Source organism: Anolis carolinensis, chromosome 3 (genome assembly GCF_035594765.1).
Source record: "Anolis carolinensis isolate JA03-04 chromosome 3, rAnoCar3.1.pri, whole genome shotgun sequence".
Classification (NCBI taxonomy): domain Eukaryota; kingdom Metazoa; phylum Chordata; class Lepidosauria; order Squamata; family Dactyloidae; genus Anolis; species Anolis carolinensis.
The window spans coordinates 125,849,061-125,863,119 of NC_085843.1; the positions used below are offsets into that span (position 1 = coordinate 125,849,061).

The 14,059-nt window shown below is 50.3% G+C and overlaps 1 protein-coding gene across 1 annotated transcript; it reads right to left on the reverse strand.

Annotated features, from left to right (window-relative positions):
* Positions 1-3,573: 3,573 nt before the first annotated feature.
* zic2 (Zic family member 2) lies at positions 3,574-12,984 on the reverse strand. The gene is made up of 3 exons (XM_062975476.1): positions 10,708-12,984; positions 7,723-7,886; positions 3,574-6,289 (listed from the first exon to the last, which is right to left on the reverse strand). Exons 1-3 carry the CDS (start codon positions 11,930-11,932, stop codon positions 6,014-6,016), a joined length of 1,665 nt encoding a protein of 554 aa, XP_062831546.1. The 5' UTR covers positions 11,933-12,984; the 3' UTR covers positions 3,574-6,013.
* Between the last annotated feature and the right edge of the window lie 1,075 nt (positions 12,985-14,059).

The following is a 14,059-nucleotide window of genomic DNA, read 5'->3' on the forward strand; positions in this document are numbered from 1 at the left end:
CGGCTGAATAAAACCTCAGATGATCTGCTTTGATGTGGAATACATAAGTGTGGACTCAGATATCCCAGTTCAAAGCAGATATTGTGGGATTTTCTGCCTTGATATTCTGGGTTATAGGGCTGTGTGGAAGGGCCCTCAGTGGCCAGTGCAGGGCTGGAAAGCGGCTCCCTTGCCAAGGCCTGCAGCCAAGGAGTGCACTCGCTTCTCTTCTCCCTGCTTCCTCGCACTTACTGAAAAGCCCAGAAGGAACCCTGGGTGGAGGAGATCCGAGGCGGGAGCGGCGACATCCCCAAATTCAGACCCAGATGGTTTAGACAACGCCGCTAAACCAAAGCCAGGAAAGCTGCCTTATGAAGCGGGGGAGGGGTGGGCGAATGAATGGGGCAACTAAGGCCCCTTCCTTCCACAGTGCTGAAGAAAATCCCACATTATCTGCTTTGAACTGGAAGATACATATAGAAGTGTAGTCTCAGATAACCCAGTTCAAAGCAGATATTGTGGGATTTTCTGCCTGGATATTCTGGGATATAGGGTTGTGTGGAAGGGCCCCTTAATGGGGAGAAACGTGGCCTTTCGGAGGCATTTTGGAGGGTCTCTGTTCTCCCTGCAGCAACTCGCCAACCAGAGCCATCCTTAACTATTGTAATAAAAAAAATCGGAGAGAATACTGGCCTAATATTATTTAAAAGGGGGAAATGAGATTTTAATAGCCATTCGGGGTATTGGCATTAGGAAGTGGAGGAGAAGGCGAGTGCCAAGGAGCGACGAGAAGGAAGTTGGCCAGGTTTTCGCCTTTTTCTCTCCCTTTTTCTGGCACAAAACACAATCCGAATCTTTCAAAAGGAGGAGCTTTGGCAGGGAAGGGGACACAGTCCCCATTCTCCCCCCCCCACCCCCACCCCAAAGGAGCCTGTCGCCAGAATCCCACGAAGGAAGAAGCGGGCCGTATCGACTCGTGTGTTTTGACGAGCGAGAGGCCCCGAGGCCCGAGACTGGAGCGAGGCTTGCTCCTCTGCTTCCCAAACAGGAGCCAAACGGGGAGGCAGGCCTTGGAGGCAAAGCAAGGAAAGCCAGGGAGGAAAAAGGCATCCTTCGCGAGGCTTTTAGCCGGCGCAATGCCAGGAGCACACTTCCGAGGGCTTTGGAGAAGGGCAGGCTGCGGGCCTCTTTTTAAAAGGGATTTCGGTGCTCAGGTGGCTGGCACCGACTTTTGGGCAGAGGCCAGGCTTTCGAGGGTTTGGAGCCCACTCTGCATCCTGATTCCTCGAAAGCCTGCCCTGGAAGCAAAAAAAGCAGAGCTCGATCTACACTCTCAAATAATGCAGGGAGGGAGGGAGGAAGAAAGAGGGGGACGTATACATGCTTAATTATACTTAGATATAAATATTCAATAGTATTTTTGCACCCTCGTATTATTTAAGGATAAGTTCATGGGTGATAAGGGGGAGGTGGTGAAATTGGGGAAAAATTATGGTAATTTGATTGTGGAATATCATGATTGTATATTTCTGTGTGTGTGTACGTATCTATAAATCCCACAAAAATGCAAAAAAACAAAAAACAAAAAAAAAACCCTGCATTATATGATCAATATATTGTAGACTCATACAATGCAGTCTGAACTGGATCTACCCTGACCATAGGATGTCGTCCCAACAGTGTGGACCCAGCCCTGGTTTCGTATTCAGAAAAAGAAAGTGGATATCTGAAACATGGCCAGACAGCCTGGAAAACTCACAGCAACCCAGAGATTCCGGCCACGAAAGCCTTCGACAACACAAAAAGGAGAAAGTTGATACATGTAGGGAAAGTTAATATATTGTCGAAGGCTTTCATGGTCACTGGGTTGCTGTGAGTTTTCTGGGCTGTCTGGCCATGTTTCAGAAACATTCCCTCCTGACGTTTCGCCCGCATCTATGGCAGGCATCCTCAGAGGTTGTGAGGTTAATTATGAGGTGATTAATTACAACATTCACACTTGCTTCCAACAGACAAGAGTTCTTTTTCCCGCCCTAGACCTTCCACAGATATAAAAAACCTTACTTGCTTAGTTTCAAACAACTTCACAACCTCTGAGGATATCTATCATAGATGCAGGCGAAAAGTCAGGAGATAATGCTTCTGGAACATGGCCATACAGCCCGGAAAACTCACAGCAACCCACGGTTAATATAAGTCGCTTAAAAAAAAACTCCCTCATGCCATAAAATATTTCCAACCATGCAAAATGAACCGTTTACATTATAAATTTCTACCCTTGTAAGTGGCGAGAGTGTGGCTGTAACATCAATAAACTCTAAAATATCTTGTATCTGGATTGTATCCCGTCGTTAGTCCACTTTCTCCGAGGAGAGGTATGGTTTAATGGAGTTTAATCGGAAGTGACTCCAGCTTAAACACTGGGATTCATGCTTCACGCTCTATTGGCGTCCTGACGTTCTTTAAAAAGAAGGGGATGGGATTTATTCCTGGAATAACAGCGATAATTGTTATTGTGGTTTGGTTTAATTTGGTATAATATTTTTTCTGGAAAAAAATTAAGATTTATTTATCTATCGTATCAAAAGAGAATCGAGGATACAGCTGTAATGTATTTTAAAACACAAAGTTTAAAACTTGGCATTATACTAAATGTCCTTTGACCAGTAGCTGGCCACTTGGAGGAAAAAGACATAATTAAACAAAAACGTGAAGGGATTTTTTTTGGGGGGGGGGGAGGGGAGAGAACTATTCTAGCAATTTGTAAAGCAAAGGGCTGATAATGTATATAGGGATACGGGGAGGGGTGTCAAATATAAAGTTTAAATTGAAATACTAGATTCAAGTGAAGTTTTAAATGCTTGTTCAAGCCAATTGATTTTCAACAGGCAAAGTGTGAACGACCTGGAGTTTTCACTTTAACAGGGCTCTTTCCCCAAACCTTGAGGAATCAAAGGACTATTCCTTGTAGTGGACAATTGAAAATTCACACTTGCCTCCAACAGACAAGAGTTCTTTCTCCCACCCTGGTCTTGATATATAAGCCCCTCTCGCCTAGTTTCCAACAGAGCTCACAACCTCTGAGGATGCCTGCCATAGATGTGAGCGAAACGTCAGGAGAGAATGCTTCTGGAACATGTCCATACAGCCCGGACAACTCACAGCAAGCCAGTGATTCCGGCCATGAAAGCCTTCGATAACACATTATCCCTTGTATTTTCACTCAGTCATAAGAACCACTATATTAGGAAAGTCGACCCTGAGCTGCAATTTAGCGTTTGATTTTAGATATTATTGAAACCATGATGCATTAAAATTATATGAATTAAAATATATATATTTAAATGAAATTAGTTCAATGAAATTAGTTAAATGAAACTATTTCTCTTTTTTACCCTCTATCGTTTATGGACTTAAATTTTGATTTTTAAAATAATAATAATAATAATAATAATAATAATAATAATAATAATAATTTTTTAGAGAATCAGAAGTGTTGCCTTTTAAGACCCACATGAAGCAAAGTAAGAAAAAAAGACATGGCACCTCAAGAAAGAAAGAAAGAAATATGAGAGAGGGGGAAAGATCTGTGACTGTAGTTTCCAACACATTTTATTATATTTCTGTATGCATTACTCTCAAAAGAAAACATATCACAAAAAATGAAACCACATAAACCTTCAAATAAAAAAAATCCCGAAACAGTTTATGCTCACAATTGTACATATTTATAGTTAAGAAACATTCTTTATAAATACTGTTTCATCTGTAGCAAGTTAATACCATAATTTAATTACAAATGGATAAATATGGCAACAGGTATTTACACAAGGAAGGTCGCTTTTTTTGGATGGGGAAACCCTAATGGCACTATATTTAAAAACGCCCCCCTCCCCCTCTCCCGACAAACTTCCAGACAGGAGCTAACAAACCGGACTGGCAAAGAGCACTAAAACATCACATGTAAACCCAGCTAACAGAAGAAAATACATTCACAAGCCTTGGAAGGAAGAGGAGGGTCAGGGAAGGGTCTGGGTGGTTCTGCAGAAAGAAGAGCATGGAGAGAGACTTTGGCACGTGTGTTGGGTTGGGTTGGGTTGGGTTGGGGGAGTTTTTTTGTTTTTCCTTTTCGTTTTAAAAATCTTTCCAGTCTAGAGCTGAAATATACCTTTACAATCAAAAGTTGCCCCTTTTTTTAAGAAGAAAAAATTAAATTAAAAATAAGGAAACACAATATTCAAGACCACAATTACAAAAGAACCCATTTGATTCCACGTTACTTCCCTCCCCCTCCCTCCCCCCACCTTTTTATTTCATTTATTTATTTATTTATTTAAAAATGGGGTGAATGGAAGATCACAGAAAGGAGAGAGCAGGAGAAAAATGCAGGGGGAAAGGCAGGCAAGTCGGACAAGAATGGAAAAAGGCAAAGAAGATTTTTTGTGTGTGTCACCAGCGACTTGAGAAACTGCAAGTCGCTTCTGGTGTGAGAGAATTGGTCCTCTGCAAGGACGTTGCGGGGGGGGGGGGCTGCGATGTTTCTCTCCCTGTATGAGAAGGGTTTTTTAAAATATATACTGGTACAATTTCTAATAGAAAGGATGAAAACCATGAAAATGAACAAAATCTGGCTACCAGTATTTTAAAAAACTCTAAAATCAGGACAGTAAATAAAGAACAAGACAGGGGAATTCCAGACAAGAAACAATCAGGGCCAGCCAATCACGTCCCAACAAAGGATTCACCCAGGCAGGAAGCAGCCAGGCTTTGAAGCTGCAAGGCCATTCAGTGCTAAGCAAGGTGGCCAAACTGCAACATTCACACTTCCCTCAAACAGACAAGAGTTCTTTCTCCCACAAATATGTAAACCCTACTTGACTAGTTTCCAACAGCCTCACCACCTCTGAGGATGCCTGTCATAGATGTGAGGGTTTTTTTTTTATTATTTCTCATCAGGAGTGACTTGAGAAACTGCAAGTCGCTTCTGGTGTGAGAGAATTGGCCGTCTGCAAGGACGTTATCCAGAAAACAGCCCGAATGTTTGATGTTTTATCATCCTTTGGGAGGCTTCTCTCATGTCCCCGAATAGGGAGCTGGAGCTGACGGACAGGAGCTCACCCTGCGCTCCCCGGATTGGAACTGCCGACCTTTCGGTCAGCAGTTCGGCCGGCACAAGGGCTTAACCCATTGCGGAAAAGAGGATGATAATGATGATGAAGGAAGACGAGGGGAGAAGGTAGGCCAAGTGCAGAGCCGGTCAGCGGTTTAGGGATGGAAAATAATTGAAATCGAAGAAGAGAAGGAGGCAAAAAGGATGTTGATTGGGTTGCTGTGAGTTTTCCGGGCTGTATGGCTATGTTCCAGAAGCATTCCACATGGCCTTACAGCCCGGAAAACTCACAGCAACCCAGTGACAACACAAGAGTGATGATGTTGTTGTTGGAGGAGGAAGAAGAGGATGAAGAGAGAAAACGGGCAAAGTGGAGAGCGGGTGGGCGGTTTGAGGATGGAGAAGAACTGGTTCGAAGGAGAGACGGACTAGAGAAGGCAGGCAGGCAGGCTGGAGAGCAGGTCGGCCCTTCTGGGGTGAAGAATCCGTTTCAAAAAGAGATCGAGAGGGAAGGAGGCCAACGGGGAGGGGGGGGCGACGATGGAGGAGGAAGAGGACACCCCAAAGCATGCTTTCCCAAGGCAAAGCCATCTCTATACACCGAGAAAGCGTCGGTTACTCCCCCCCCCCGCGTCCACAGAAAAGCTTGGAGGGAGAAGGGGAAGGAGGGAGGGAGGGCGAGGAGCCGGTCCAAGGAGGCGCCTCCATCCCTCTGGGTCTTTTGTTCCTCAGGCGCCGGAGGCGAGGCGGGAAAGACCCCTTTCTGGGCCCGCATTTAATCCGCTCTTTCTTTCTTTCTGTCTTTGAAAGACCAGGCGAGCTTCCCCCTCTCTTCCTTCCTTCCTTCCTTCCTTTCCTTCTGCCCTCCCCTCCTCAGTCAGTCCGCGGCGTCCCGATCCGCACAAAAGGGAGAGAGAGGGCGCCTCAGACGTACCACTCGTTGAAGTTGGAGGTGAGGCCGCTGTGGGGGACGCCGCCTCCGCTCGCCGTGCCGCCCCCGCCTCCGCCCGAGCCGCTGCTCCGGTGCGAGGCCGCCGCCGTGGCCGGGGACAAGTTGCTGCTGCTGTTGCCGCCGCCGCCTCCGCCGGCGTTGCTTTGGGCCTCCGCGGTGGGGGAGACTAAGCCCGGCGGCGTGGAGGACTCGTAGCCCGAGCTGGCCGCCGGGGAGGACTCCGAGCCCTGCGGGGAAGCCTCGTGGACCTAAGGAGGAAGGCGGGAGGTGGGTTGGGGGGCAGAGAGGGGGGCTCAGAAGCTTCCCCAAGGAACCCTCCCTTTCCCTTCCCTTGCCAACCACTCTCTCCAGCTCCACTCCACAAAGGCCCCACCAGACTGACCATTTCATGCTGTGCCGAACCATTGCAAATCCTGGCTCCACTTTGAGGCCCGGATGGGGATGACCCAAACCGGGGGCGCGCTAAAGGGCTTTCTTTTGTGGCCTGACTGCATTAGATGGGGCCTCCTTTTCCTCGAAGCCATGCTCTCTTCGGCAAAGGCAGGGACAGCCTGGGGGCCTTTCTTCCACACAGCTGAATAAAATCCCACATTATCTGCTTTGAAATGGAATATATAACCCAGTTCAAAGCTGATATTGTGAGCTTTTCTGCCTTAATATTCTGGGTTATATGGCTGTGTGGAAGGGCCTGGGTTGCTGTGAGTTTTCCAAGCTGTATGGCCATGTTCCATAAGCATTTTCTCCTGACGTTTGGCCTGCATCTATTCACTTCATCACACTACAGTTTGGATCCACTTTAAATCCACTTTAGGGAGGAGCCTTTAAACAGCCCAGCCAGACAGGTCCTGGGCCTCACCAAACTACAAACCCCAGAATTCTGCAGGAGGCAGAAACCGGATTTAAAGTGGATAAATGCTCAAGTGTGATGGCAGGCGTCCTCAGAGGTTGAGAAGTCTGTTGGAAACTAGGAAAATGGCATTTTATATCACTGTAAGGTCCAGCGAGGGAGAAAGAACTCTTGTCTGTCTCAGGTCGGTGTGAATGTTGCAACTGGCCACCTTCGTTAGCATTGAATAGCCTTGCAGCTTCGAAATCTGGCTGTTTACTGCTTGTGGAATCCTCTTTTGGGAGGTGTTAGCTGATGATTGATTCATGTCTGGAATTCCTCTGTTTTCTGAGTGGTGTTCTTTATTTTCTGTCCTGTTTTTAGAGTTTTTAAATACTGGTAGCCAGATTTTGTTGATTTTCCTGGTTTCTTCCTTTCTGTTGAAATTGTCCACATGCTTGTGGATTTCATCGGTGTCAGGAGAAAATGCTTCTGGAACATGGCTATACAGCCCGGAAAACTCACAGCAACCCAGTGATTCCTGCCATGAAAGCCTTCGGCAACCCAAGGACAGACTTGTCTCTCCAGGGCCCCAGGAGGGAAACCACAAAACACTCAAGCTAAGTCCCCTATGGCTTTCCCTTTCCTCTATTATTTATTGTTGTTGCCTTATCTTCTTGGGCTCTCCCTCAACCCGCCGCTTCCGGGGGACCTCGGCGCCCACTCCCCAGTTTCCACAGCCTTTGGATAAGGAGGAAGAGGAGGAGGAGGAAGAGGAAGGGGGGCCCTCTCTTCAGACCTCTCCTCCTCCTCCTCTCCCCCGGTCCTCTTGGCCAGTCCCTGGCTGTGGATTACCTTCATGTGTTTCCGCAGAGAACTGGGATGTGTGTAGGACTTGTCGCACATCTTGCACAGGTAGGGTTTGTCCGAGGTGTGGACGTGCATGTGCTTTTTCCGGTCGCTGCTGTTGGCGAAGCGCCGGTCGCAGCCCTCGAACTCGCACTGGAAGGGCTTCTCTCCTGCAAAGCGGCGCCGCCGAAACAGCAACAACAACAGGAAGAAGAAAACAACCATTTTAAAAAGGTAAACACACGTACACGGAGACATCTATAAAGCAGCCATCCCCAGGAGCAAAACAAACCGCCATTGAGAGGCGTAGGATCCTGGTTTCAAAACAAATCAGGACAGAAGCAAAGCCAATGAATGCCCCAGGCAAAACCCAACAAAAAACAACCCGGGAATATTGACTTCCTTCTTTAGCTTGGAGGAATACAGATCCCAAACGTCCACAGTGTATCAAAACAACCTGTGGTTGTTGCTTCTGGAGAAGCGAAAAGGGAGACGCTGGAAGATGTATATCCGCCAGACACATGAATATTTCATCTGGTGCTACAGAGAAACCCATTGGGTAGAACACACGTCCTCCCCTCGTTCAAGAAAACAGATCCTGCCACATAACATCCCCTTGGTTTAACCCTGTCCTCAAACGAGCCAAGGTTTGAAAAAACATGTCCCACCTCCCCAAGCAAAGATTAGAAAGGGGAAAGAGAACTGCGGAGAGGGGAAAGAGAAGGGAAGGCAGAGGAAAACAATCCATTTGGCCTTTTCCCGGAGTTGCTTCGCCCTTTGCCAGATTTTTCTTGCCAGAGTCATTTGGAGGTGTGAGGAATCAAACGCTGCCGGATTCCCCCCCCCCCTTCCTTCCTGCCTTCTCCCCCCGAAATCGTGGGTGCGATTTCGCGTGGAATTCCATTAGCACCTCGATTGTTTCTTAAAGACATCCGCTCTTTAAGCGGCGCCGAATCCACGTCTCGGGTTTGGTTCGACCTTGTGGGTGAAGCCCGTCTCGCACCTCAGCCCCGTTCTCCACACTCACACCCGACACAATCGCAGGGCTTTGGCTGCATTTCCTTCCGTCAATATTGACGCCCGGAAATCGGCCAAATATTTAGCTGCCCGTTTGCTCCTTCCCTCCCGCCGCCGTTGTGCAGAGAAATCCTCAGCACAAACCTCGCGTTTGTTTGTCTGGTGTGCGTGTGTGTGCCCTTTTTGCCCGCATCCAAACCCTTTAGGGTCAGGAGACACGGATCCTCACGTGGGGAGGGTCCTCGCGCCAAGATTTGCCAACCCCAAACCCTCTTGCATACCCTTTTGCATAACCGCCATTTTTTGGAAATGAGAAAGTTTTATGGCCCGGCCTCACCCCATTTAAATTTAATGGGAAGCAACATCCCCTGGAAAAAAAAACTCGTTTGTTTCTGAGGGAAGCCAAGAGCGAGAGAAAACAATCTCTCTCACCCCCAAATGCAGAGCGCAACGTTGCTTCCAAATCCCTGCTCCAAAGGGCACCTCCCATGCAAAGGCCAATGCGTTTGTTTAGGGAACTCTCTAGGCCTGTTCGGAAGAAGAAAACCCCGAAGGAAAACGATTCTCCATCGGTCTGACTAGGAGATTTCCTTGGAAGGAGATCAGTTTGTTTTAGGAACAAAAATAAAAAACACAGAGCGCCGAGGAGTACAGAGTTTTAGGCTCACTCGTCCTCGGTGCGCGTCTCTGCCACGTTTGGACCTGTTTTGCCGGTTTGCGTGTGTTTTCTTTCCCTGTTTCCTACTCTCTTTGCGCACAGATTGAGAAAGCAAAATCCTTACTTTGAGAAAGAAAAGTGTGGAGGACAGAAGGGAGAAGGAAAACAAATTGCATTTTAAAAACACTGCTCCTAAGACGTGCCTTTCTCCTCGATAGAAACATCTCTAAACACGGGGTGCCACTTCGAATTGCTTTGATATATGATATGGGTTGCTTTGAGTTTTCCTAGCTGTATGGAGATGCCCCAGAAGCATGCTTCTGGTACATGGCCATACAACCCGGAAAACTCACAGCAACCCAGTGATTTTGGCCATGAAAGCGTTAGACAACACAATTAACGATGTCTTTCTCCCCTCCTCTCTTGCTAGAACTTAAGTGAGTGTGCCTTTTAGACTTGAGGAAATATGGATATACAAGCAGTCCCCAAATTAGGTTCTGTAGATTTGTTCTAAAGCTAAATTTGAATATAAATAAAAGCTTTGGCTAGTATAGGGAAGGGTTAACACCCCTGGGGTTTGTTTTGTTGTTTGTGCTTCTGTTCTGAAGATTTCATCCCACTCTCTGTCCCTGTGAGAATTGAATTTTGAAAAATATGGCTTGTTGTGGAAACAAAGATGGGCGATAAAGCTTTAGTGGACACTCCTTTTCCCCAGGATAATTCTTTCAGGGGTGAATTTCCCTTCCGAGGGGTAGATTTCTCTCACGTCCTGTCCTCTTGCCCACTGAGTCGGGACATAAGAGAAGCCTCCCACAGGATGGTAAAACATCCCAGCGTCCCTTGGGTAACGTCCTTGCAGACGGCCAATTCTATCAAACCAGAAGCTAATACGAATAAATAGGTAGATAGATAGATAAATAGATAATGTTTCAGTTGAAATATTAGATTTAAATGAAGTTTTCAAAGCTTGTTCAAGCCAAATGATTTTCAACAGGCAAGCTGTGAACGACCTAGGTAATGTTTCCACTTTAACAGGACTCTTTTCCCAAACCCCGAGTGAGTCAAAGGACTATCCCTTGTATATTCACTCAGTCATAAAAACCACTATATTAAACCAGACTTCCTGATAGGGGTCGACACTAGGTTGCAGCTTAGCTAAGTTTGATTTTAGGTATTTAATCATGCATTAAAATTATATGTTGATAAGTCGGGCACTGCCTGTATATACACATCGCTTTTCCCCTTCCACAACCCCAGGAGGGAAGAAAGGAGGGACGAAAGGCAAGAAAAGGGAAAGGAGAGGCAGCGCGTCCCACCTGTGTGCGTCCTCTTGTGGATCTTGAGGTTCTCGGAGCGGGCGAAGACCTTTCCGCATCCGGGGAAGGGGCAGGGGAAGGGCTTCTCCCCGGTGTGGACGCGGATGTGGTTGACCAGCTTGTACTTGGCCTTGAAGGGCTTCCCCTCGCGGGGGCACTCCTCCCAGAAGCAGATGTGGTTGCTCTGCTCGGGCCCGCCGACGTGCTCCACGGAGACGTGGGTGACCAGCTCGTGCATGGTGCTGAAGGTCTTGTTGCAGCTCTTCTTGGGGCTGCCCAGCTGCTCGGGGTCGACCCACTTGCAGATCAGCTCCTGCTTGATGCACTGCTGGCGCATGTAGCGGAAGAAGGCGCCCGGGTGGTGGTGGTGGTGCGGGTGGTGGTGGTGCGGGTGGTGGTGGTGGTGGTGGGCGTGGTGGGGGTGCGGGTGGTGGTGCGCCGCCGCCGCAGCCATGTTCATGTTCATGTTCATGCCCATGTTCATGTTCATGGGCGCGTACTGCCCGTGGAGTTGAGCCGCCGCCGCTGCCGCCGCTGCCGCCGCCGCCGCCGCCGCCGCGTAGGGGTCCGCGCGTGGGCTTGAGACCTGCCTGTACTGCTCCGTCCGGCCGAAGACCTCCCCGGCGAGGCCCAGCCGCATCTGCCCGTTGAGGACGTTCCCGGAGGCGGACACTGCCCCGCCGCTTACGCCGTGCTGCTCAGCCAGGCCCGGGAAGAGCAGGTGTCCCTGCGCGGGCTCGCCTCCGTGCTGCGCGTGGTGCAGGCCCCCGCCGGAGGAGGCCGCCCCGAAGAGGCCGTGCTGCGCCCCTCCGCCGCCGGCTCCCGAGTCCCCAAAGCCGCGGCTCCGGTACAAGAAGTCCCGGGGCGAGTTGAAGGGCGGCGGGGGCGGCGGAGGAGCCGGGTAGGAGCCCACGTGCGCGGCGTGGGAGTAAGGCGACGCCTGCGAGCTGAAGGCCGAGCCCTGCCCCACGGGGGACAAGTCGTGGGCCGCCGCCGCCGCCGCCGCAGCCGCCACGTTGAGCTTGAAGGCGCCCAGGTGCGCCGCGGCGTCCACGAAGCTGTTCTGGAGGCTCAGCTCTCGCTCCTGCATCTCGGAGGCCGAGGAGGAGGAGGAGGAAGAGGAGGAGGGGGCGCCCGGGGCCGGAGGGGGCGGCGGAGGGGGGTGCCGGGAGAAGGAACCCACCCCCAGCGCCGAGGGGAACTGCGGACCCGCGTCCAGCAGCATCGCCCCTCCGGCGCCTGCCTCGGAGCGGGGACGGGAGAGGAGGCGGCGGTGGAGAAGCGGGCTCGGCCTCGGAAGGCTGGGGATGGTTGAGGAAGGGGTGGGGGAAGGGAGACACACACGCACACACAGACACACAAGGGCACTCACGCCTCGCCCTCTCTCTCGCCCTCGCTCCCTCCAAACAAACCCGAAGGAGAAGCAGGAGAAGAGGTGTCACCACCGCAGCCTCAGCCTCTCTCTCGCGCACGCACGCACACAAACAAGCCAGGAGGAGCTATATAGCTAGCTACATACACACGCCCCAGACGCGCGCTCCCGAGCCAGCCTCCCACTCGCACGCGGGAGCGCGCCCGCCCGCCCGCCCGCCGGGGAGAGAGAAAACAAACCCCGCCCCACCCCTTCTCCTCTTCTTTTTTTCACCCTTTTTTTAAAAGAAAAATCCCAAATAGAAATAGGATGGATGGAGGATATTCTTATTCCCGCTCTTCTGCTGCCGCTGCTTCTTCTTCTTCTCCGCTTCCCTCTCCTTCTCCTCCTCCTCCTCTTCTCCTCCCCGCCATTCGCCTCGCAGAATCCAAACTTGCAAAGAATCCGGAGCCTCTTTCTCTCTCAAGTTGGGGAGGAGGAGGAGGAGGAGGAAGAAGAAGAAGAGGAGGAGGAGGAGGGGAAGGATGGGGGTTAAAAAAAGGAGAGAGAGGGGGAGAGAAGCGCGGCGAGGCAGAACAATAACCCGGGCGCGGCAGGAGGGGGCTGGAGAGAGACAGAGCGAGCGAGCTCAACGCCCGTCAGTCCTGCTCCGCGGGTCCCGCCATGGAGAAGAGGTCCTCCTCCTCCTCCTCCTCTTCCTCCAACCCAGAGGGGCGATGCGGCGCTTCTTCCTCCTCCTCCTCCTCGCGGAGGGGGGTTGCTTCGCTTGCCGGCAGAGGATCTCGCCTTGCCCCTCTTCTGCTTCCTCCTCCTCCTCCTCCTCCTCTTCTGGTCCCTTCCTCTCCGGCGGGTTGCGCTGCTGAGGCGGCTTTTTATCCCCCCTCCCACCCCCTTCCCTTTCCCTTTCCCCTCCCTGCCTCTCCCTCTCCCTCGCTCCCGATGGCTCCCAGGCTGGACTGGCAGCTCCTCTCCCACCGCCCCCTTTAACAGCAGCACGGCCGGCCTCCAGGCGCCCTCCCATTGGTTGGAAGGGGCCTGTCAATCCAAGCCCTTCTCCCACCCTCCCGGCTAACAGCTACTCACTGGCCCCCTCCCCTCCCCTCCTCCTGGCCAAGGCGAGGGAGGGAGGGAGAGAGAAAAGGGGCGAGGAGGGGGAGGAAAGCTCCCTTTTAGCCTCTGGGTGGATGGATGGAGGGGGAAACAAAGGTGGGGGTCACGTCTTTGAGGGGGGAAGCAAGGGTGGAGGCAAGTGACCCCTCGGAACCATGTTTGGTGGCGAATCGGACTGTTTGTTGTGGGAGAGATTGCAAAACAATGTGTTGCCGAAGGCTTTCATGGCCAGAATCACTGGGTTGCTATGAGTTTTCCGCGCTGTATGGCCTTGTTCCAGAAGCATTCTTTCCTGACGTTTCGCTTGCATCTATGTCAGGCAATCTTCAGAAGTTGTGAGGTTTGTTGGGAAACTATGCAAGTGGTGTTTATATATGTGTGGAAGGTTCAGGGTGGGTGAAATAATTCCTGTCTGTTTGAGGCAGGTGTGGATGTTGCAATTGGCCACCTTGATTAGCATTGAATAGCCTTTCTGCTTCCTGCCTGGGGAAATCTTTTGTTGGGAGGTGTTATCTGGCCCTGATTTAGTCATGTCTGGAATTCCTCATGGTGTTTTCAGGGTGTTGTTCCTTATTTACTGTCATGATTTTAAAGTTTTATAGTACTGGTAGTCAGGTTTTGTTCATTTTCATGGTTTTCTTCTTTCTGTTGAAACTGTCCACAGTGAATAAAGATCAGAGGAATTCCAGACATGAATCAATCAGAGCCAGCTAACACTTCCAACAAAAAATTCCACAGGCAGTAAGCGGCCAGTCCTTTAAGTTGAAAGGCAATTCAATGTTAGTCAAGGTGGCGAATTGCAACATTCATATTTGGCTCCAACAGACAAGTGTTTTCTCCCACCCCGGACAATCCACAGTTATATAAACC